Source organism: Nymphalis io, chromosome 25 (assembly GCF_905147045.1).
Source record: "Nymphalis io chromosome 25, ilAglIoxx1.1, whole genome shotgun sequence".
Classification (NCBI taxonomy): Eukaryota; Metazoa; Arthropoda; class Insecta; order Lepidoptera; family Nymphalidae; genus Nymphalis; species Nymphalis io.
Window position 1 is genome coordinate 7,107,923 of NC_065912.1, and position 26,460 is coordinate 7,134,382.

Here is a 26,460-nt window from a genome sequence, read left to right on the forward strand (position 1 = left end):
CTTGGAATTAATGCAGAACAGTCAAATATCCTGAAACAAACTTTGTTATTTTCCAAATGAACCATTCTCTAGGCGTACCTGACATATAAATATATCCAAAATTAGGCAGTGCTTAATATATACTATCACGTGCTATATATATAATATCATGTGCTTAATATATAATAACATGATATCTCCATTTTAAAGCAACATTTATAATAGTTAAAGATATTTGTTTTTTTAGAATAGTTGGTATTTTATATTTAAAAAGATGATAAGTTATAAAACCTCTGTTTAATAATTATACACAGTTTTTTTTTTTTTTTGAACATGCACGCTATTCCTGTTTTTTTTTATCGATTCAACAAAACTCGATATATAACTCGATATAGTGTCAATGTTATCCTTATAGTTGCGATCCATAGATCCAAAATATATCGAACCAATGCTTTAAACAAAAGCACGAACGCTGAGTGACACTTAAAATCTTTGCTTACTCTCAATACAAAACCTAGCATGCGGTAGGTTTTGTATTGAGCCGAATCCTAAGTTGATTGTGAGTTCAAGCCCAAACAGTCCTATTTATGTTTTAATGAACTCATAATATTAAAACATAAATAGGACCGAAAAAAACATATTTTCATGTCTGTATAACATATTCGTATTGAATAACTATGAAAAAGTTGTTATTAATCTTTTTTCAAGTTAGTATCATAAACCTGGCAGTGTCCCGATGGGGCGAGGCCAATTTGGTCATGTTCAATGCAACTAAGGCACAGGCTTGTTTATTTTCCACCAAAAAGAGGGAATTCCAGCTACCTTCCTTTTTCTGAAATGTGTCCGTATTTATGACTTTGATCTTCTTGCCGTTACTCTCACGTCGGCTCTAAATTTCGTCTCTTTTATTGAGTCCACAGCCCAAATAGCCGCTCGAAAGCTTGGTACTCTCACTAAGGTGAGACGTTACTTTACTCCAGAACCTACCTACTCACCCACTCAGCTTATACAAAGCAAAAGTGATGTTGTGTTCTTACCTTCAGGCTCTAGAGTTGATTGAGAGGCGTGCCAAGAGGCTGATAGGAGACGACACATTAGTCGAGTCTAGACTCCAAAGTCTCGAACATCGACGTGTAATTGCATCGCTTTCAGTCTTCTATCGGATACGTTTCGGAGAGTGTGCTCAGGAATTACACGAACTGATTCCTGCCGCCCCCTTTTACTTTCGAACGGCCAGGCAAACGCGACCAAAGCACCATAGGTAGACAGTGGAAATTCCCCGCCTACGTAGGAAGCGCTTTGAATCTGTATTCAGGAACGTTTTTTCTAGGCAAGCGTGATACATCCTAGACCGTGTCGATGCTTAACATCAGGCAAGACAACGCGCAAACGCTGGCCTATTAATGGTAAAAAAACTTAAGTTTTGTAATAAGTTTCTTAGTACAAAATTTGAATGGCCCAGTGGTAAGAACGCGTGAATCGTGGATTCAAACCCGGGCAAGCACCACTTAATTTTCATGTGCTTAGTTTGTTGTTCTCCTGTGATTGATTGTGCATAGTTAATTTTAAGTTAATGTAAAAAGTGATTTGAATGTGTGTTATGTACAACTGTTGGAGATCCAAATAAATAAATAAATAATTCATCTCGTACTTGACGGTGAAGGAAAACATCGTGAAGAAACCTGCATGTGTTTAATTTCACTGATATTCTGCCACATGTATATTTTACCAACCCGCATTGGAATAGCGTGGTGGAATAAGCTTCAAACCTTCTCCTCAAAAAAAGGGACAGGAGGCCTTAACCCAGCAGTGGGACATTCACAGGCTGTTACGGTTACGGAAGTATTTTAATTTGCGTCTGTAGTTATTTCAGTATTATATTAATAGTCTATTTTAATAGTACCACCGGCATGTATTACTGATTAGCCTAAAGGTCGTCTGGTTGAGAATGCCTTCAAGCATTAAATTGGCCTTTTGTATTTCAATAATTAGGTAAACAAAGTTTATTAAATAAATACATAATATATGATGTACTTTTCTATATAGTATTTTGTCACTATAGTACAATTACGATGTATGTTCAGTATGTCTGAAGTCTAGTATCTGCTTCGTTCAACCCCGTCTGGGTAGCTACCACCCACAAACATCACAATTTCTACCGACAAACAACAATACGTAGTACTATTGTATCCCGGTTGGAAGGGTGGACGAGCCAGTGTAACTACAAGCACAAGGGACATCTTAGTTCCCAAGGTTGGTGGCGCATTGGTGATACAAGGAATCGTTAATATATCTTACGTCACCAATCTCTATGGGCGGTGGTAACCACGTACCATCAGGTGGCCTATATATACGTCCGCCTACCTATATTATAATATATATATATATAAGTAGCTAAGTAGAATTCTGTTCAATAACTTCAAATTTAAAGGTAACACACGTACAGACGAACAGCTAAAGATTGGTTTGTGCTATCACAAATATACTTCCGTAACATAATTAAGAATTTATATAAATAACAGATATATATATATTGATCGTTACTTAATTATTCGATGACTTAATATTCATGTTTTTGTATATTTATTTTGACATTATCCATATATTCTAATACGAATAATATAAGCAATCCGAATTTTAATCTATTTTTATTGAAAAAAAATAACGTATAACTCTTTGACATTTCAATTAAGTTTTAAACACTGAGAAATGATTCGATAATCAAAAATGTTTATAATCCGATTGGGCTTCACTCACGCATGTATGTTCTCTTGCATCCACACCATACATCCGTATGTCACGAACGTACGTAATGGGATTCGTTTTCTTTCCTGTCATTGGTTTCATTTCCTAGTGTTGTAAATAAATATAATATTTTAATGTAAGAACTCATTTCGTATCCTTTACATGTTATAATTATAATAATCAACGTCGCATTTATTATTATAAATTATTCCACTTATTTGGATGTTTATATTCAATCAGGCTCTAACGATTGGACAGATTTGAATAAAATTTAATATAGAAGTGGAATATGTCGCTTGTATACAGAATACAAATTTTATTAATGTTTAATTAAATATATATATTAGAATTACAACAATTTTGGCGCTTTGGCCGATTGTCGTCAAAATGTATATGCACGTGTTTTTCCATGAAGGTTTTAACACTATCAACTTTGTTTTTTTTAAACTCGCCACGAAACGACGCTGCAGCTTCTATAGCGTTCTTCAACAACTCTGTAGCGTTTAACCGACCGCATGAAACTTGGTATATGTATTATTTGAGCATGGTAAACATTTATATTCTAAAATAGTTAAATTACAATAATATGTTCATTAATATTATTGTAATTTAACTTCTTGATTTTTTTTTTTAACTTTGTAATTAGTCGATTTGATTGTACTCGTAGATTGCATTGTATTTTTGTCTCTTTCTGTTGTCTTTTTTACATGCATACTCTAACATTTGTACTATTTTTAAGTGGAAACTTTATTGGTTTATGATTTAGTAATAATTCCTTAATTCTATGTAATAACACACTGTATGTTTCCCAAATATAAATAAAAAAAAAAAAAAAAAAAAATAAAATACATTCTTGTTTTTTATACGGCTTCTCACACACAACTTAACTATCATTGGATTCATCTGGCACGAAACTTTAAGTAAGTACTAGAAATAATTTGAAATGCCATCTAAAATATTCAACATTGAGTAACCTGAAAACAAATCATCCACTTTTCACGCTCGCAAACGTATTACAAATCAACTTCATTAAATATAACAGAAGTAAATAAACATTTTCGAGCGTTTCCTAGTTGTTAAAAACTAAACTATATATATTATTTACCTAGTTGAAGAGAGCAGTTCTCTTCAAAAGTCGTATGAAATACGCCAGCAAGCTATTGTCGCTAAACTGACGACTTCCTCATTACTCGCAGATAAAATTATTAACCCTCGTGCGCAATTACTCCATCTCCTGACCACTTTGCAATCAATTTATACCACTATCTCACTTTATTATATAGTGATAGAGGGAAAAGGCATCTATTTCATTAAATAAAGTGCAGGGTCTCTTGAAATGTACGTAGATGATTTGATTTAAACTTGAATTGGTTGAATTAGATAATTGGTTATAGATATATATGCTACAAGGTCATTACCGAAATCGTAACATTTCAATAGTCACATTACAATTAAAAATATTTTTGTCAAACGTTTCAATTACAAACGATATAATATACGTAATCTTTTTTTATTATTCAAAATAGGTAGGCGAACTGGCAAATGGGATCCGAACGAAAACTAAATTTATTATTATATTATATGATATTTATTCTTGAAAATAACCATACAGCAATAATAATTTATAAAAAGAATTTGTAAGAATTAAAATTACCATTACGAGCGGTCTGCTCATACTTACATACTTTCATGCTTTAGAATACTATTGATTAAGAAATAAACTGTGAACATAATCATTGATATTTTGTTTAGCTAAGAAAGCTGTAGAACCCTAATCCCAGGAATTAACTTAATAAATTAGTCACTTATAATTTATTAAAGTAACTGTACCATCAAACCATAAATCATGAGGCATCTTGCGAGCCGGCAAGGCGAAGGCGGCTAGTGCAGAACGTTTTTCCCGTCTGTACTGGCCGTCGTCGCGTTTGGACTCTACTACCACTTACCATCAGGTGGAGTAGAGTCATTTGCCCTCCCGACGAATATATAAAAAAAAAACCGCTTTGAAATTATATTTCAGTAAACCTATTTAACCTACATATTAATCTTATCGTCAAGGTGACGTAACCATGACAACCAAAACTCGGCACGCCTTGAACGACTTTGCTATTGTTATTATTTCGTGTTTATTTGCTGATTTTTAGCATTAGCACAACAATGGAGAAACAGGATGATGATGAGGAGTTCGGAGCGGCTATCACCATCGGATCGGAAACTACAGAAGCAGAGAAAGAGTTCGAAAGAGTAATTTATTTAATTTTTATTATGATTCCTTCTTGTTTTTTATTGGGCATATATTTTATTATAAAGCCAATGAAACTGCTTTGTAATGAATTAATTTGGCTAACACATTTATTACTTGTACTTATATCCATGATTTATATGATATTACAAAATACAGGCATACTTGTCAAAGAGTTATGCATATATGCGGCCCTATGTTAAGTGATAAATACCACTAGTTACTATTTATTGACGTATAATTTATTTATTATTAACACTTTTTTTAATGTTCCACTTTATTGTGATTTTTGGTAATTAAATTACTTGTACTTATTAATATTTTCTTACGGAGTAATCATTACGCTTTTACAATTTTTAATACGCGTTATTCTTTTTTTTTTCTATTTCAGATCTTAGAACAGTTGCGAGAGGCCGAAGGTCTCAAACTATATGCCGATGTGTACACTAAGCTCTACGATTCGTATTTCAAGATGAAAGAAGAGAACGTCGCTCATCAAGAAAAACTCACCAGTCTCAAGGTAATGTAATGATTTGTTGAAAAACAGCGACCTAAGACTATCAGATGACCTCGTGAGTAACGATTTACGGTATTAACAAATTACATATTTCAAAAATGCACTTGTTTTGTAAAATCTACGGCCCTTTTACTGTTTTTAATAATGTAATTTAAAAACATATTATTAATGCTTCTCCTGATTGTTATTTTTAAAAAAATGATAATTTGTAGCTTATCGTTTAGTAGTAATCATATGTTAAAGACATTCCTATAAGTTTTAATAAAATGCAATCAACATTTAATAAATAGTTTTAATTCAATAATAATAAAATACCTTTCTAGCTTTACTAACGTATCGTTTAATAGGGACACTTCTGAATAACGCCTCGTAGACGATTCTACAATCTGTAAACAAAACGGCATAGATTATGATGTTATGAAAAATCCTAAATTTGTATTTTATTTATAACAGAACAGGCTGGCGCGATACGACGCGATGGTGTCAGAATATTTGACGGAGATTTCCGACTCCTCTAAAACCGTCGACAGATTAAGAGGAGAAATCGGTAAGTACATTTAGGCTTTAGTTAATTACTGGCTTCTATAGAGCGATATCATAAAGAGCGGATCCAAATTAATATCTGTACAGGAAGTTAGGATACATGGAAATAGTCTAGACACTAAGATAACTACAGTTTCTTGTTGGTTTGGTCTGTTTAGACTCTACATTCTGAACCGGTGGTAGCCTTAGATTTAATATAATTGTGTAAAATTACGATTTAAAAGTGTTTGTTTTTACAAACCTATCTACCTACTGTACTGTAAAAAGTTATTAGGGTTTTCTGTCAGAAAATCCTCAGTAGCAGCCCGGAGTCTGGAAGTTGGAAGTGTGTACGCTCACGTGCCTCGGAAAGCACGTAAAGCCGTTGGTCCTGCGCCTGATCTCTTCCCGGTCGTGTTGGATTGCCGTCCCTTCGGATAACTCTCATAGAGTTAGGGGATATAGAGTGCACCTGTGTTTGCGCACACACTTGTGCACTATAATAACTCCTGCGTAGTTGACTAATCTCTCTTGAGATTTGCCGCCGTGGCGGAAATCTGTCTGAAGGAAATTATAATTAATATGTGTTTAGTGACTGGTCGAGTGGTTGCCTAATAAGGTAGAAAATCCCGAGGTCCAAAATTACGAATGAATGTTTATTTGAAGAACAAAAATTAATAAATTAAATAATGATATAAATGGACAGGCAATACAAATGTCTGTTTTAGATGGGAATCAAAGGTGAAACCCAATAATTCGATATATTAAAGCCAATGCAAGAAACTTAACATAGCATTATATTGGTAAAGAATAAAGCGAAGAGAAGTTAAGATAAACAAACCTTTGATTTCCGTATCCCGCGCGATTTACTAATAGCTCTTCTATATATTATGCACTACAAATAGTTTTTGATTAATATAAATTTATTTACTTCCAAAATTTCGATAACAACTTCGCTGATATTCAAGATGCCATTTTTTCGCGAAACCATAATCGTATATTGTGGTACGAATAGGCTGTACGTGGATATACTGATTAAACATTTTCACGTTAGATGACGCTCGAGCACTCGCCGATGCGATGCACGCAAGGGAATTAGCTAGCGTTGAAAGTTTGGAAACCATGAAGAAGACAGTAGCCCGACTAGAGAAGGAACTCGATGCACGGAAACGAGCTGGTGACGATGATGCGTGAGTAACAATAAATGTTTTATCTTAAAATACTTTGAGTTTATTTTGGATAGTATCATATAACTTATTTGTAGATCTCACTTTAAAGTAAAATAAATTATTAGTAATCAATTTTTTTTAAATCAAATATCTATGAAAACTAACAAAAAGAGATTATGGAAAATGATGACGATAATGACCGATTTCATCCACGGCGACCAATCTCAAGAGGGATTAGCCAACTGTGCAGGACATTTTATAGTGCATAATTGTGTGCGGAAACACAGGTGCACTCTATATACTCACTCTTATAATCCGATGGGACGGAAATCCGACACGATCGGAAAGAATTCAGGTGCCAGGACCAATTTCTTAAGGTGCTTTTCGAGGCACGCAAGTGCCTTCTACACACTTCCAAATTCGACTCCGGGTTACAACAAAGAATTTTCGACAGTTATTGGGAATTCAACCTAGGAGCTCGGGCTCTGCGGCCTTATATTGTTATTACTAGTGGCTAGATATGAGGGCACGGATGGTCTAGCGACTAGAACGACATAATAATATAACGTGAAAACAAAACGCAAAATATTATTATTGGAAAACACGGTTGATTTCTAGTACCTAAAATATATAATTAATTGGATTGACTACAAAACGAACACAAATTCAATGGAGGGTTCTTAGAAATAACTGAAGTACATTCTGAATAAGAGTTTCTTTTTGAAGTCAAATACTTAAAAGATTTACTTTTCTCTTTTGATCTTAGCAATTCTCAATGTAATTTCACTTTTGAGAGCGGAAACAATAAAAAATATATATTTCTTCACTAAATTTATTCTTTTTTTAAATAATATTAGTATCTTTAATTTAGTTTTGAAATGTGTGTGTACAATACACAGTTAATTATTTGATTCTCATTCAGCGGTGCAACGTCAGCGGTAAAAGAGAAAGAGAAGTTTGAAAAAGAAAAGGCACGTCTCCAGGGTGAATTGGATGGTGTTAAACAGAGGCTAACAAACGCGCTAAGTTACATCGAAGAACTGGATCAGAAGAACACTATTGCTGAAGAGACGATAGGGAAAATGGAAGAGCAGTTAGAGGTGATCAGAATAGTTAACCTTCACTACTCCAATAAGTGTAAAATTTGTAACGTAATCTAGAATTCCTCAATGACTTTCAAGTCACACGGTGTCTATTTACAAAGTTAAGCCTATTACAGATGGTCTACAATTATTACAATACAAATACAATAATTGATTTGTCTAAATGATAATTATCATCCAACATACCATGTGATCAAGATGACCAGATTTTTCGCCAGAAATGCATTTATACAACTCTCCCACTGAAGTGAGGGGGGATATTGAATGTAGGACACATCCTATGGGTCCTACACAATGGGAACTACGATATTTTTTTTCTGAAAAACTTTAAAGTCTACCACACTTTTGTAAGTTAATACCCAAGTAAATTACAATGTGTTTTTAAAAAGTAAAAAACGGATTTGATTTCATTTAGTTTGCTAGTGTGTGTGTGTATTATTAATAATTTAAAAAAGTCGAATTATAAAAAACTAATAATGTGTCTCTGATATAGGTTCAGGTTCAAGGATAATTGAATGTCTAGCAAAGACTCACAGCTACTTATTTATATCAATACTAAAAAATATCTAGTTTTGAAGCTTTTTTTAATGTTTTTTTACACATGATTATAAAAGTAGGTGAGTTCGAGTTCTAAGACCAGTCACTGTAAACAATTATATAATTAAATGTTGTTTTTACAAACAACTGAACCTTGAAATTTCTTTTAATACAGCATTTAAAATCAATTCATTTGTGTAAAAACATTTGCAGACTAAATATTCTTGTTTTTATTATGAAACTACACGACAATTGTATTAAAATTGTCAAAGATCGTAATAAATATTCGGTTATCATATTTTAAATCTAAATATATTTATTTATACAATTCTTTAAAACACAATTAATTTTATTATTAATATTATATATTAACATGCCAAGTAACCTTCAAAAAATGCTGAATCGATTCTTTGCGTTTTTATGTAATGTTTACAATATATATATTTGATGTCTTATAATGAAAATCACATTATAATATTTTAGGAAGCAGACAATAACGCAGTACGACAGAACCGTCTGGTCGACCATTTGAAGGGGGAGAGCGCCACGCTGAAGGCGGAAATGGAAAATCGAGGAAATGCTATTAATAGTCTTAACGATAAAGTTCGTGTCTGATTTATTATTTTACTTTAATTAATTAATAGCTATGGTAAAACTAACGTTATGTGGAAATATTACGTGTAGCGTCTAACTATTTTTATATTAAGCAATTAATCGAATATTCGTTTTATATCAGTGTTCGACTACATAATACCTAACAAATACTGATACTACCGAATACCTGATCTAACAATAAGTTGCCTAATTCTGTCTCTGTGTATATCTGATGTGTTACAATTGTCTAACGACCTTATTTACAAACGTTACTAGCAGGTGTTTAGTTATACATTTTGCCTTTTCTGTCATTATTGATTTCACATACGAAAGAAGAAGACACAGCATTGATTAACTAATTACACGCCACAACGTTTATAACTTAGGGTGCAGCTGTATAAACTCTATACGCGGCCATGTTAGTATTATGTTTACATAACTTGTTAGACCGCCTCATAAAGTTACTTCTTTAGAAACAAAACATTTCAATTTTATTTAGAATATTCACCTATAATAGATTATTTGTAAGATAATTTCTTTAGCTGTATAACAAATGTAGTATTCTAATAAATAAACAAGTAAGATTAAAAGTAAATTTTTTAATAATAAATTATTCTACTTAATTGTAAGTATATTATTATAACCGATTTACTGGTTCAATCAACGATTCAATTCTATAAGGTTATATAAGATATTCAAAAATCAATTAGCTCACAAAAGCGGAGAAAACGATTGATCGCCGTGATCGTCAACTTCGCGATATGGGAAACAAGTTGGAATTAGCCCAGGAGGAGCAAGAAGCCGCTCTAAACAAAGCTACTCAGCTCAGACAACAGCTGGACACGACTAACGCTGAGTTCGATAAGGCGAAGCAAAATCTCACTAACACCACAAAGGAGTTGAAGGTTTTGCCATTTCTACAATTATATATAATATAAAAAAAATAATAAAAAAAAAGAAGCCGAGATGGCCTAGTGGTAAGAACGCGTGAATCTTAACCGATGATCGTGGGTTCAAACCCGGGCAAGCACCACTGAATTTTCATGTGCTTAATTTGTGTTTATAATTCATTTCGTGCTTAACGGTGAAGGAAAACATCGTGAGGAAACCTGCATGTGTCTAATTTCATTGAAATTCTGGCACATGTGTATTCTACCAACCCGCATTGGAGCGGCATGGTGGAATAAGCTCCAAACCTTCTCCTCAAAAGGGAGAGGAGGCCTTAGCCCAGCAGTGGGACATTAACAGGCTGTTATTGTTATTGTTATTGTATTAAAAAAAATACATATTTTTTCATAATATTCGCTTTTTATTAACTTAACTTTTTATTTTATATTAATATTATAATTTTTTAATGTAATTTGTAATAAAAAAAAATATTTTCCACAGAATATGATTGACGATGGCAATAGATTACGCAACGAAGTTACTAAATTGACGAAACAAGCGCTGCAGCAGATGAAGAAATACCAGCTGCTAGAACAAGCAAAAGCTGGCGTTGAAACTGATCGGTAATATAAATAAGAATAAACCCCATTATACGAAAATATATAAAGTTTTTCTACACATCGTAATTTACATATGATGTGTGGAAAATCACACGTGTGGTTCCGGTACCTAAGAATAATTTCGGAACAAACGTAAGTGTAAAACGTAAACGTATCTTACATCGCTTGATAAGTCTACAGGTTGAGATACAACTGTCTGATGCCCAGCACGGATTCAGAGTTGGTCGCTCGACTACGAGTAACTTATTATCATTTTACTCATACACTGCTATGGCGGTGGATAGGGGCTTTCAAGTTGACACTGCATATTTTGATTTCCGGAAGGCGTTTGATACGGTCGATAACGACTTATTGCTCCGAAAATTTGCAGCCGCCGGATTTACTCCTGCCTTGTTACAATTTTTCTCCTGCTACCTCCGTAACCGTAGTTGTCCATTAAACTGCACATACTGCCTAGTATGTGCAGTTTAATGGACAACTTTCAGAACCGTATTTTACGTTTTCCGTTAAGTCAAGGTTCCAATTTAGGGCCTCTTGAGTTTCTGATTTTTATTAACGATTTGCGTGATGCTGTTAGTGCAGCTCATAGTTTGTTATTTGCAGATGATTTGAAATTATTCTTAAAAATCAAAACACCATCGGATTGCTTGATGTTACAAAAAGACATCCAAAATGTTGAAGAATGGAGTAAGCGGAATAGGCTTAAGTTTAATGATGAAAAGTGCTCTATAATATCATTCACACGCGCAAACATGCCAGTCAAATACGACTATCGTTTAAACGACGTTGTTCTAGGGCGGCAATCTACTATCAAAGACTTAGAAGTCTTGATGAGTGATAATCTGAGCTTTACCGACCATGTTTACTATATTACAAAAACGGCATACAAATCCCTAGGTTTTGTTTTGAGGCAGTCAAAATACCTTGAAAGTGTTGCAGCCGTCAAAATTTTGTACAACTGTTTCGTCAGAAGCACGTTAAAAAGTAACTCAGTTATTTGGAGTCCACATGAGGTAAAATACAAACTCATGGTGGAGAAAATCCAAAAGAAATTCTTGAGGTGTCTTTACCACAAGCAATACGGATTCGTCCTAGGATACCCTAGGAAGAATCCGTATTGTTATCCTAGTTTATATTATACCCTTATTGTTATCCTAGTTTATTTATACAAGGAATGACAGGATATGATTCCCTCGAAGTGCGACGACATATGGCCTTGCTAAGCTATTTCTTCCTGTTACTCAGGGGTACCATTTTCAATCCCTCAGTGTTAGAGTTAATGAACGTTCCTGACAAATACACTCGCGCTCGTCGACACAAGCTATTTGCGGTGCCTGGCTGACGATTGGTACTGGTGAGCGAGTCACCTTTGATACGCACGTTGACTTTGCTCAATGGTGTCCTGGCCTGGAATCCAAGCCTCGACTTGTTTAACTCATCACCTGCTGTATTTCGCAAAACGGCAGCGGAATACATACAAACAATAATAATTAAAGAATAAGTGTATTAATTAAATAAGTAAATGCTTTAGATTAAACCTGTAATGTTTACTTATATTTTGTAAATAAATAAACTTGTTACTACGTTAACTGACAACACAGAATTAGAGAGACAATATTACTTTTACTTATATATCCCAGATAATATTAAAAATCAAAAAATATTTAAAAAAAAAACATTTGTGTGATTTGTAGGATCTTTTTTAAATTCTCCCCTCTCACTCATTGAGAGGGGCTCGGGCTACGTAGTGGCGGAGTGGGGAGAGTACGTAGTTGTGGGAACGTACTTCTCCTCTAACCGCAGCTTGGTAGAGTTTGAGACATATCTTGGATCGCTCAGAGCTGCGGTGGCCAGACAGTCGCCGAAACCTATTCTGGTTCTCGGCGACTTAAACGCGAAGTCACGCGCCTGGGGCAACCCCGCCACGAACCTGCGAGGAAGGGCTGTCCAAGTGTGGGCACTTCTCTCCGGCCTATCCCTACTGAACAAGGGGCAGGCTCACACCTGCGTGCGCCATAACGGAGGGTCCGTGGTGGACGTCTCCTTCGCCACATCTGTCGTAGCACGCACAGTGTCGGAATGGAGGGTAGAGGAAGAGGTGGAGACTCTGTCGGACCACCGTTACATCCTATTCGAGATCTCTACCTCTCGCAGGCTGGCGGAAGCCTAGAGGGTGCCGACCACTTTGCCGAGGTGGTCTCTTGGCCAGTTAGACCGCGAGCTAGTCAAGGAGGCCGCCATTGTGCAACGGTGGGGTTCCGCGGGACGGAGGGAGGGTGCCAGCGTGGAAGAGCTGGCGGGCCGCATGAGCCGTGCCCTCAAAGAGGTCTGCAATGTGGCCATGCCGAGGACCCGCCGCAGAGCCCAGCACCGGCATGTGTACTGGTGGTCGCCCGAAATAGCCGAGCTTCGCGCGACGTGTAATCGGGCGTGGCGGGCCTACGTCCGCTGTCGAAGACGCAACGGCCTCGATGTGGACCTGGAGGGACAGCTTTTGGCCGCTTACCGCCAGCTAAAAAAGGACCTGCAGCTGGCAATAAGTCGGGCCAAAGAGAAGGCGAGGGAAGAGCTGCTGGTGAGCCTCAACCGAAATCCATGGGGCGAGCATATCGAGGGGTTCGCGGAAAATTCCGCACCCAAATTACCCCCGCGACGGAGACGCTGCCGCCGGAGCTCCTTCTGCGCCTGGTCGGGGAACTGTTTCCCCACCCAGGCGAGTTTGTCCCTCCACAGATGGCCCCTCGCTCTGTGATAGAAGACCTAGTGGCTCCACCATTGATCATGGAGCGAGAAATGGAGATGGCCCTAGGCCGCTTGAGGACCAAAAACACGGCGCCGGGTCCGGACGGTGTTCCAGGGCGTGTTCTGTGCAATGCCCTGGAATACCTAGGTACAAGGCTTCGGGAGCTGTTCAACGAATGTCTGCGCAGTGGGCAGTTTCCGAAGCCTTGGAAGCAAGGGAAGTTGGTGCTCTTGCCAAAGGAGGGGCGGGCACCAGGCTCCTCTTCGGCATATAGGCCGATAGTGCTGCTGAACGAGACAGCAAATTGTTTGAGAAGATTCTCGCAGCTCGTCTCGTTCAACACCTTGACGAGGCCGGTCCGGGTCTCTCGGAGGCTCAGTTCGGGTTCAGGGCGGGCCGTTCAACGATCGACGCCTTGAACGCCCTGAAGACTCGGACCACGGAAGCAGTGGCCCAGGGGCAAGTGGTCCTGGCGGTGTCGTTAGACGTTGCAAACGCCTTTAACAGTCTCCCATTCGAGACGATCAGGGAGGCACTCCGATACCAAGGGGTGCCGATCTATCTGAGAAGACTGTTGGAGGCGTACCTCCAGGACAGGGAGGTCGTATGGGCAGGAGGCGACGGGAAGTTGGTCCGGCGTCGGGTAGGCTGCGGCGTTCCACAGGGGTCGGTCCTCGGCCCAATTCTGTGGAACGTCGGTTTTGATTGGCTTCTGAAGGCACCCGTCCTTCCCGGTATGAGGGTGTTCTGTTACGCGGACGACACCCTCATTACCGCGACGGGATGGGACTTTGGGGAGGCGGCCCGCCTGGCCGAAGTTGGAACAACTTTGACCGTGGACCGAATGGAAATGCTGGGCCTGAGAGTCTCTATATCCAAAACGGAGGCTCTCCTCTTCCACGGTCCACGGAGAGGTCCCCTTCGGGGGGCGAGTATCACCGTCCACGGGACGGTGATCAAGGTGCAGGCCCAGATGAAGTATCTGGGCTTGATCCTGGACGGGCGATGGAGCTTCAGACAGCACTTCGTGCAACTCGGCCCGAAGCTCATCAACACAGCTGCCGCCTTGGGTCGCCTCCTACCCAACGTGGGAGGACCGGGATCGCTATGTCGGCGCCTCTATGCTGGCGTAGTGAGGTCGATGGCACTGTACGGTGCCCCGATATGGGTCGATGCGCTCACTGCTCACAACCGGGCCCTCCTGCGTAGGCCGCAGAGGGTCATAGCGATAAGAAGGTATCGTACGGTGTCTTGGACAGCGGCGACGCTCCTCGCGGGCGATCCGCCCTGGGAACTCCGGGCCGAGGCGAGAGACCGCGGCGACCGTCCAGGGTCGGCGGAAGTCGGGCGGATCAGGGCTCTAGCCCAGCAAGCCCTGATAGCCCGATGGGAGGAAGATCTGAGGTCCCCCACAGCGGGTCTGGTGACAGTGGAGGCGGTACGTCCCCACTTAAATCGCTGGGTCAAAAGAAAACGAGGCACGCTCTCGTTTAGGTTAACGCAGGTACTTACCGGGCACGGCTGCTTCGGTAAGTACCTGCACAAGATAGCACGGCGGGAAATGTCACCTTCCTGCCACGAGTGTGGTGCGCCAACCGACACGGCGCAACTCACCCTGACGGAGTGTGCCGCGTGGGGGCCCTAGAGGCTTTCTCTGGCGGCAGTTGTCGGCGGAGAACTCTCCTTGCCGAGATCCATCAACGCGATGCTCGGAAGCGATGAGTGTTGGTCGGAAATGGTCTCCTTCTGTGAAAATGTAATGTCGCAGAAGGAGGCCGCGGAGCGGGAGCGGGAAGAGGACGCCGCTGCAAACCTGCTCCGCCGAAGAAGACTGGGGAGAAGAATGAGGCGCTATGCGCACCTTCTCCCTCCGCCGCAATAGGCGTCGCTGGGACTAGGGGGTTCTCAGTACCCTGGTAATCCCCATAGAGAATGGAGGCCTGCATACGCAGGCCACCCGTCAGAGCGTCGCGGTAGCATGCGCAAGCGATCCCGTGGCGCTCCTCGTTATGACGGAAAGGGTACCGCTGGTTTTTTGGTGGGTATTCCGTTGTTCAGGGCGCACTCGGCGCCTATGACATCGGCGAGCCCCACATACCCCCCCCCCACTGTTCCCGTGGGGGAAACGCGTAATGCGTTTTTCCAGCGTAAAAAAAAGGATCTTTTTTAAATGCTTAGTCTTGTAGTCACCGTCGTCCATGTCATCAGTATATCTTTATATTACTTAGATTTTGGAAGTATATCTGTTTTTTTTTTGTTAACGATTGATCCGAATGAGATTCTGGATTTCTAGGCGAATCTGGTGTTCAGCCAACCTGGCCATGATGGGGTTATCTCTATTATGGAACACCAGTGTTAGGTCCAGAATCTCCTCTATTGTCGCTGTTTGTGCCTATAATAATTAACCATCAAAAACAATATAATTATTGTTTAAGTAATAGACGTTAAAATGTGCCATTTATTGAACGTTTTCGCAGAGATAATCTTCGGCAACAAGTGAGTGTCATGGAGCGGGAAATAATGCTGGGCAAGAAACAGGCCGAGGCGGACCGGAGAGAGATAGAAAACCTCAACCGGGAGAAGGATATCCTCAATAAAAATATGCAGAAGATACAAAGTACGTCTTTTAAAAAGTATTTGAATGTTTGGTATAATTTATTTTAAAAACATTAAATAATAATCAACTAGAAAATTACAACTTCTACACACAGGTACATTATAAATCGTATTTTTTTATAGAATAGAAGGGCGGACGAGCATATGGGCCACCTGATGGTAAGTGGTCACCAACGCCCAATCTTCATCAATTATCTTTGAAATATCATAAGAACTTCAATTCAAAATCATTCGTTTAATATAGACGCATTAATAAACTTATTTATTGATTGTTAAAATAAAAATTACATTGTCAGTTTTCGTAATTGTTTACAAATATACAAAATAAAAAATTAGAAGGCGATCGTTGCATTCCCAAGGTGTGTTATCATCCAAGGACTTACTAATTGTATAATAACTTTTTGCACACAAGCGTTCCTCCACATTTTTTAATTTAGCAACAGACGCATTTTGTACCTAATAATGACTACTATTTATAAAATCTGTACTGAATTCTAACATTCATTAAAATATATATAATCATAAATGATTCAACTAGACGAAGCTATGGAAAATCTGCAAATCATCAACCGTCAAGAACAAAGACGTAAGCAGCTGGAACATGAGTTGGACGCGAGTGCCGCGCAGATTAACAAGCAACGCTTGTTAATACGACAGTTAGAAAAGGACAAAGATAGGTGACTGAAATAATAAAACGAGACAATGATACATAAAGTAACTACACACATACAATACGATGAGAGTTTTTCTAGAATCTAATAACTTTTTTTACATTTTACAGAATGCTAGAGGAGACTATTGCGTTAAACGAAAAAATAGACGAGATATCTGGTAGGTACAATACAATACTAATCTTTTTGTGTAGGAATATTAAGCTATATCTTTTTAATACTTAGGTTAATGTTGAAAAAAGGAATATATTATTTTTTAACATAAAGAGGTTTAGAAATAATCATGAATTTTTGTTGCCCATCAGAGGAAGTACGTCTGCGAACAGCAGACATACTGGATCTCAAGAAAGCTTTACGCGAGGAGTCTCTCAAAGGGCGAAAACTATCCGTCGCTTTGGATACTACGCGCGCTGAAAGAAATATGCTACATAAGAACTACACAGAGGCGCTTGATGAGATACTGGATTTGAAACAAAAGCTTAAAGTAATTTTTTTATATACTAAGCGTTCAAGAGTTATAAATTGAAGAGTGAAACACTTTTACTGATAATGTGGTCAAAATTTTTTCTTCTAACGGAGCTTACGTGTAACTTTTATTGACAACATTAATTTCTACAGTAAATTAATATTAAATACTTGTGGTGACTTGTGATGAGGTGGTCTTGTCGTTTTACAAAATAAACTTAACTTATTTATAATCTCAAACTTTTGAGACGGTTTAACAAAGTAATACTTAAAGTTGCGTTCTAATATATTTATAACAAATATATATATATATATTTACAATCCCTTGTCAATTCTATTTATTATAGTCTTCTACAAATGTAACTTCTTTCTAGATGTTAGCCTATCAAATTGAGCAATTGAAAGAAGATATAAGTGGCAAGGAGACTGGCTTAAAATCATGTGAAGGGACGCTCGTGAAATGCAACAAGAAGAACGAACAGCTTCGTTCTGAAGTACAAGCGGGTATGACGAAGTTATCTGAAGCGAAGGCGGATATAACGGCATTGAGACAAGAAGAGGCGAGACTAAATAGAATTGTTCAGGTAAAAATTGGGTTTGTCTATGTTGGTTGGGTAATTAGTTTTATTTTTAGCGGAAGAAATATCAGACAAAAGATCTACAAACGTTGAAAAATATCCTATATTCCTGTTAAAAACAACGATACCTACGATCGATATATCATTCCGCAAAATACGTAATTAAGTTCTCATGGTATTGATGAAAACATCATCCAAAGCTTAACACAAAAAAAATGTTGGTTTCTGGTGCCCCTACATATTATCTTTCACAGAATTGTCTTGCTTCACAACTTTTTTGAATAAATAGTCCATTTGAATACCTCCAGTAGAGTAAGATTAACTAACAAAAACCCTCACAAAATTTCACACTTATTCTTAAAGTTACCCTAACCCTACCGTTCGATTGAGATCGCATACAAAAGATTCCCTGCGAGATATTATGCAATTATAATACTGATCGTTCATGATCTAATGGGCGTATAAATGTGACTTGGGTTGCAAGAATTAATAGAAGCAGGGATTTGTAATGGACAACATTTTTACTGATACGAAACTTAGGATTAAATATATATATTTTTAAATAACTGATTAATAACACTTAAACTGCTTGTCTGATAGGTAATTGTATGCAACTAGATATTTTAATATTTCAATACAGTGGAAAAATATCGCCACCCAAACCAGCGGCAACATAGATTATTTATGTATATTTTACTTTTATTGCTATATAGTGAACATGAATAAGTTTCTTTTAATGACGATACCAAAATTAGTTCAAGGTTAACTCTTTTTTTCTAAAACTGCTCTCCATTAGCGTAGGTAACTTACATCGCCATTAACCATACGAAGTGACCGCAAATAACTGTAACATTCATAATATGTTTAATATTATCACAGGAAGGCGACACAGCGAGAGCTAAGCTTATGAAAGAGCTAGAAGGTTTAATAAATGAACGGGATGTTGTCGGGGCGCAGCTCGTGCGTAGAAACGACGAGATTTCTTTACTGTATGAGAAGATACGTATCTTAGAAGTAACGCTACACAGAGGTGAGATGCGCGAATACACGATTTTTTTGTTTAATTTGTTTGATCATTCAACAGCGGTTTTACGAATTAATTGCAGATAGAACAAAGTAATAATATGTTGTATATTATTCATATAAACATATACAGTGTACATATTAATTATACAGAAGTAAAATTGAAGTGTCTGCCTGTGATTTCAATATAACTGCCGCGTTTTAAGTTAATATGTATAGCTGTTTGGAATTTATCAAAATCAAAACAACTTTCATTCCATTGATCATTTAAATTATCATTATGATTGGCCGCAATTAATCATCTAAATATATTGTTTAATTAATTGGTAATTGGGAAGAGGCACTGCTGGGCCTCTCCTAGCAAGCTATCTGCCTCGTTCCTGTACCAATCTGGTTCAGATTTGAACCGCGACGTTGATTATATCGTCAGCCCATCTTCGCGCTGGACGTCCTACTAGTTGGATAATGATAAAAACATTATTTAAAAACGTAAATTTTAAAATTTATAATACATGCATTACATACCAAGTCACCAATACACAATTAAGGTCAATTGCTTTAAAATTTTGTTGCAATATTCGACATAGATACTAACAGATGAAGTTTAATAAAACCTTGTAAATACACATTTCTCGTATATAATGTATATATCGACATTATGGAATGCCACACAAAAAACGTCGCGGTTTTTCAATAATAGATAAATGGAATAAACGTATATGCTTTAAATAAATAAACTTAAGTTGTCAGTAATGGTAATGACCTAACGCCAGTTCTACTCCTGCTGGACCTTAGCCTTAAATATCAGCCACCACACTTATCTATTGTGGATTTATATATCATACACGGATATATGGATTCAAATCTATTGTGACCTTTATGCTTCGATCACTAAAACTTATTAACTATATTAACTATAAAAACTTATTAGTGATCGAAGCCTTTATGGCTTAAAGTATAATTATATTATGATACAAAATTATAATGGATTTTTTATCATTGATTGTTTATGTAAATTAATTTATATATAGCGATACAAATATCGAAGTCTAACGTGTTAATTTCAAATATTTTTATTATATAGGTATAATAGTACATGTAAAAGCCGAAATGGCCTAATGGTTAGAACGCGTGAATCTTAACCGATGATCATGGGTTCAAACCCGGGCAAGCACCACTGATTTGTCATGTGCTTAATTTGTGATTATAATTCATCTCGTGCTTGACGGTGAAGGAAAACATCGTGAGGAAACCTGCATGTGGCATAATTTCAATGAAATTAGACATGTGTATTCCACCAACCCGCATTGGAGCAGCGTGGTGGAATAAGCTCCTAACCTTCTCCTCAAAAGGGAGAGGAGGCCTTAGCTCAGCAGTAGGACATTTACAGGCTGTTACTGTACTGTACTGATACAAATATCTTGAAAAATGTTACCAGTCTTATAGAATCTAGGCTATAACTCTGATTTGTTTAAAATTTGATGTATATTTCAGGAGAACGCCAATATGAACAAAGAGTCGAGGATATCCGTCTTTTAAGAATAGAAATTATTCGTCTTCGCAAAGAGAAGAACCTTCTATCGAAAGGCATCGAAAACATGACAGACTTGAGATTAGAGGTGAAAAATTATATAAATGTAATAATGAAACTTGCTGTGTTGCAAACACAAAAATTTGCAACGAAATCAATGAAAATGCCTTATTAAATGTTAAAAACGTTAACTGAACCAGTTTTTTCTCAAATTTAACTTTTTTTCAAGACAATTTAAAATTTGAAAAATGTGTTTAAATTTTTTGTAAAACTGACATTAGTAATTTGGTAAATTAGATGAGCAAATGTAATGATTATTGGTTTGAAATGATTTACATAATGACGGAATAATAATAACCCGAGCTCAGATTTTGATTCATTTTTTAAATTTAGTTAGTTTATTTGTACTCTGTTGGTTGTCTCACGGATTTATCAATAGAAGGTCGTTTTTTAGAATACATTTTAGATTCATTAAATAGACCAAAACAAAACTCATACATTCAATTCATATTTTTTGGCTGACTGACTTTTAATTACAATCCTAGCGTCGATAGACATCATTTTAATCTTATAGTTATTATGTTTATTTTTAATGCAGACAATGATCACATATGGTCAATCATAAATTTCCAAGAAAGATTTAACATTGTATCGCCATGTTGAAAATATTTATTTGGTAAGAGGGCTTTATGCAAGACCTTATTCTACCACCAAATAGCAATAATTACAATATATTAATATTTTTGTGTACCGGTTTGAAGGGTAAGTGAGCCAGTGTAATCACAGGCATAATGGTATACTATAGATAACTTCTTAATTCCCAAGATTGCCGGTTGGTTGCACATTGGCGATTATGTCTTTCAAGTCATATATACTGAAAATTATACTAATTTTTTACTTCATAATTTAGAAACGGGCAATATTCCTTTATTCTATATATTATTATTTTATTTTTATTTATTTGGGAAACATACAGCATAATATAATACATAAAATTTAGTAACAAAATAAATTTCACTTAAGCCAACAAAGTTTCCACTTATACAAACAAACATGGAGTGAACCTAACGATAACAAGTTATTTAACAATTTATTAAGATATATGAATAAAGTATTAAAAATAATTTAAAACAGAAAAAAAAAAAAAAAAACGATAAGTATATTACTGACAAATACAGTTTTTTAGAGCTTCTTTGAACTTAAATAAATTTTCGTTAAATATATCTATACTAGTGTAGCGTTTATTATGATTGTCACATGCTCTTACTAAAAAGCGATTTTTAGCATAGTTCGTTCTACACATTGGGACATAAAAGGTATGTTTTGAACGGGCAATGGAATGTGAGTACTTCTTATATATACTGTTCTATACACTTTTTTCAAGGTTTTCAATCTAGAGCGGGAATTAGGTCGTGAGAGACTTCGCGTCCGTGCTTTAGAAGAAGCATTGGAGACGCCACTCAACGTGCATCGCTGGAGAAAGCTACAAGGCACTGATCCGGAAAGTGTGCACTTGACGCAGAAATTACGACTAACGCAAAAGTTTGTATTTTGTTTAATTTATTTAACAATATAAACAACCAAATAACAATTAAATGATAGCACTACAAAAATCACGGAAGTAAATTTATATTTCAATTTATATTTGAAATCATATTTTCGAAGTTTAATATATTTTTATTTATTTTTTTATTTTTTTATTTTTTTATTTATTTGGGAAACATACAGCATAATATAATACATAAAATTTAGTAACAAAATAAATTTCACTTAAGCCAACAAAGTTTCCACTTATACAAACAAACATGGAGTGAACCTAACGATAACAAGTTATTTAACAATTTATTAAGATATATGAATAAAGTATTAAAAATAATTTAAAACAGAAAAAAAAAAAAAAAACGATAAGTATATTACTGACAAATACAGTTTTTTAGAGCTTCTTTGAACTTAAATAAATTTTCGTTAAATATATCTATACTAGTGTAGCGTTTATTATGATTGTCACATGCTCTTACTAAAAAGCGATTTTTAGCATAGTTCGTTCTACACATTGGGACATAAAAGGTATGTTTTGAACGGGCAATGGAATGTGAGCACTTGATATAAATGTTGTTGACTAAGTACATTGAATCGACAAAATTATTTACAATTTTGTAAAGAAAAACCTGATCTTTGCATTCCCTGCGTTTCTCAAGCGACAAAATATTAAGCTTATTAATAGCATTGGACCCAAATTTACGCGTTAATCTTCTAATAAATTTATTCTGAACATTTTCGATAGCCATAACATACTTAGAGTATTGTGGATTCCAAACCGTTGAAGCGAATTCCAAATTAGATCTTACATATATGAGAAAATCATATCAAAGTTGTAGCAAATTCATAGAAGCAATTGTTTGACAATTCACAAACAATAAACATTATTATAAGAAAACTAATATCTTTATTTTTAATGGGAAATAACTGATGTGTGCCGATTTTTTTTTTTTTGAATACCAAAAGAAATTGTTAAAGTCGAAAATTATTACGATTTTTACGAATCATTACGATTGTTTCAGAAAAGTACTGGCGCAGAGTGAAATGTTGGTTTTGAGAGATCGTGAGCTGAAAGAGACGAAGAATTTATACAGCGCTGTCAAAGACATGCTTGCTTTACAGCCCAGCCCCGAGATACAGGTATTGTATGTATTAAATAAACATTTATTATAAAAGTACTGTAAACAACACGTAAATATAACACAGCTAAGAAAGTGCCTCCTTTTCTGAGCGGGTTATTTATCACCTAAACATTTAGCCCGGGGCGGATTTCCCTATTGGCCGAGTAAGCCCGAGCCTAGAGCGGCAGAACTTGGTGTTATTTTTATAGTCCTCCTTTAGTTTGTCCTCTTTAAAACCAAACATCAACGATTAAAAACTAATTGTCCATAGCATATCCCAAAAAATATTACCCGTATGATTATTCCTTTTACAAAAAAATCAAAGAGTAGGCGGCAACCGTCCATCGACCTACACTAACCAGAGTATGAAATCCACCCTTTATCCGCATTTAGACTACTGTGTTAATAAAACTTCATTCTTCTATCCAACTTTAATTACTTTCTTAAGAGAAACTGACGAGCCGGTTAGCGTGGTTGGTAGATACTTGCCTTTCACGCCGCAGGTTGTGGGTTCGATTCCCACCCAGGATAGACATTTGTGTGCATGAACATGTCTGTTTGTCCTGAGTCTGGGTGTAATTATCTATATAAGTATGTATTTACAAAAAAAAAGTAGTATATGTAGTATATCAGTTGTCTGGTTTACATAGCACAAGCTCTGTACAAGATTAATTTGGAATCAGATGGCCGTGTGATATTATAGAGAATTACTAATAATAGAAATTTATCCTAATTATCTCACTAATAACATTTCTACTATTTTGTAGTAAGATAAGTGATGTAATAGAAACATTTGTTTTTACAGCAAACGTTGAACAGGACGCAGCGTGCGCTTGCGCAAAGGACTACGAAGATGAAATGCCTTATTGCCGGTCAGTGATCACGAATTTTCCACATTCTCATCTACAAACAAATAACTAGCTTTACTTATAACTATAAAAAAATAACTAATGCTTAGATATATATTTAAAGACATTTGACAAACGCACATAACTTCCTGCAAATATATTATGTCAGTGTAAAAAAACTGTATGAATATGAACAATATATAATTATTTCTAATTGTAGGAATATTGTAAAAGTGAATAATTACTTAGTAATAATTACTATGTTCGGTGTTCATAGACATAGAGCATAGGTTACTTTTACCGTCATAGTAATGCTAAATAATGTATTATTGATGACGTTGTATAGTAACAGCCTGTGAATGTCCCACTGCTGTGCTAAGGCCTCCTCTTCCTTTTTTTTGAGGAGACGTTATGGAGCCACGCTGCTCCAATTCGGTTTGGTGGAATACGCATGTGGCAGAATTTCAGTCAAATTAGACACATGCAGGTTTTACTCACGATGTTTTCCTACACCGTATAGCACGAGATTAATTATAATCATTTTTCACGCGTTCTTACCACTGGGCCATCTCGGACTCATGATGACGTTGTACCTACCGTTACTCATAATAAAATACTAATACCTATACAAATCTCCGTTTTAACCACCTTCAATTAATGACCGGTGATTTGATGCAATCGATTAATATATAACATTTAATCTTGTCCAACATACGAAGAATAACACGGGAGAGAAGAGGTAGGCAATAAGTACCGATGCCGTATGTCGTATATAAGTTTGTAACTAATCGGTCTAGTTTGAAGTTTAATTAAAAGGACAGAAGGATTAAACACGTGTCAAAAATACATAAGCTACATGATTATAAAATCATATTATATATTTTTTAGAGTTGAACATGCGCGAGCGACAGGTGACTGACTTACGGCTCGAACTCGACAGAGTAAACGCTGAACTTAACTCGTCCAAGCAAAAGTATTACGATATAAAACGAGCGCTCGACGCGGATGAAGCGAGAAGGCTTCGCGTACCCACGCCGGCTACACCCGAAAATAAATAATATATTTAAAATTATATGATCATTCAGTTGTACATCATCTGTGGAATATTCCAATTTTGAAAAGATTTTGGCGGTATTTTTTTGAATGTTTGAAACTTAGGACAATGATGGTGGACTTATAAAAATTATTTTCTATTTGTAGCATAATTATACAATTTTTATTAAATTAGCTTGTATTGTAACTTTAATGTGTTGTTTTCAACATGATATACAAATTTTGAACCGAATTTTATAATGGAAAGGACTGACTTTTGATATTTTTTTGTGATCATGATGGTTTAAAAGTGCTGTAATCAAACAATCTTCGATTTTGAACATATATATATATTAAAATACGCTATGAATGTTTCATTTTTTAATTCACAATGACTTAAAGGTGATGTTCACTTGAATATGTTTTTATATAAATAAGAATAGTTTTTACTATTGAATATAAATAATTGAAGACTTCGAAATTAAAAAAAATATAACTATATTATAACTTAAATCCTGTAAGTCAACAAATAAAAGAATACTGGGACGTTTGAGCAAATATTTGGTGTATTAACATATTTTTTGGTGTTACACAGCCCCTGAAACCCAAATATGTCTAAAATATTTGGTTATTAACAAAAAAACTTAAACCCAAGAGCGGTGCTATGTTACTGAGCGCACGAAGACCGAAAGTAAACGCAAATATTTGCTCTAGTGGCGCATTTGATCAAGAAAAATCTATTTTCTATTTGCTTTAGCAAATGAAGCAAATACACTCAGAGATACAACTATTGTATATTTACACCATCCCAAGTGAAGTGCCGCTAGACTGTCTACAAGTCTAGCAATATGGCTGTAGATAAAAAGATCAATGTTCAAAATTTTTCTTGCTTCGACAAATTTAAAAAGAAATAAAAAAAGTCTTTCTTTTAAATTTGACTTTTGAGGACAATTTTCTTGTTAAGCTTTTACTAGAATTATTGTTATTTTTACCCTAATATTTTTGTTCTTGTCCTACATTTTATTATATGGTCTACACTGGAAAATTTGGCTCACTTTTATCAGGCCGTAATTAAAAATTGTTATCAAATTTTGTATACTATGTATACAAAATATATATATTACGGTTATTTATTTATTTATATAAAATTGAGCTTTATTGCGACCACGCTAAAAAAGACCCGCCTATAAATGTGATAACCCAGTCCTTGCACTTCTAGCGCTGGGAGTAAAAAAGTATAATCCTGAAAGTAGTATTACAGTAAAGTAGTGCTTAAAATAAAAATTGTTAGCAGTGTCAATTAAAACCTATATAAAAATCATGATATATACTTTTTTATATTTATGTACTTTACACGAATTTTAATGTTGCCATATA

The 26,460-nt window shown here is 36.1% G+C and overlaps 1 protein-coding gene across 1 annotated transcript; it reads left to right on the forward strand.

Moving 5' to 3' along the window:
- The first annotated feature begins 4,881 nt into the window (after positions 1–4,881).
- Positions 4,882–25,258, forward strand: LOC126778060 (cilia- and flagella-associated protein 58-like). Its single transcript, XM_050501408.1, has 19 exons — positions 4,882–4,968; positions 5,358–5,486; positions 5,937–6,030; positions 7,060–7,195; positions 8,097–8,274; positions 9,298–9,417; positions 10,119–10,313; positions 10,798–10,919; positions 16,137–16,276; positions 16,814–16,952; positions 17,057–17,106; positions 17,252–17,430; positions 17,786–17,995; positions 18,869–19,019; positions 20,507–20,631; positions 21,928–22,085; positions 23,105–23,222; positions 24,009–24,075; positions 24,940–25,258. Exons 1-19 carry the CDS (start codon positions 4,882–4,884, stop codon positions 25,107–25,109), a joined length of 2,568 nt encoding a protein of 855 aa, XP_050357365.1. The 3' UTR covers positions 25,110–25,258.
- Positions 25,259–26,460: the final 1,202 nt, after the last annotated feature.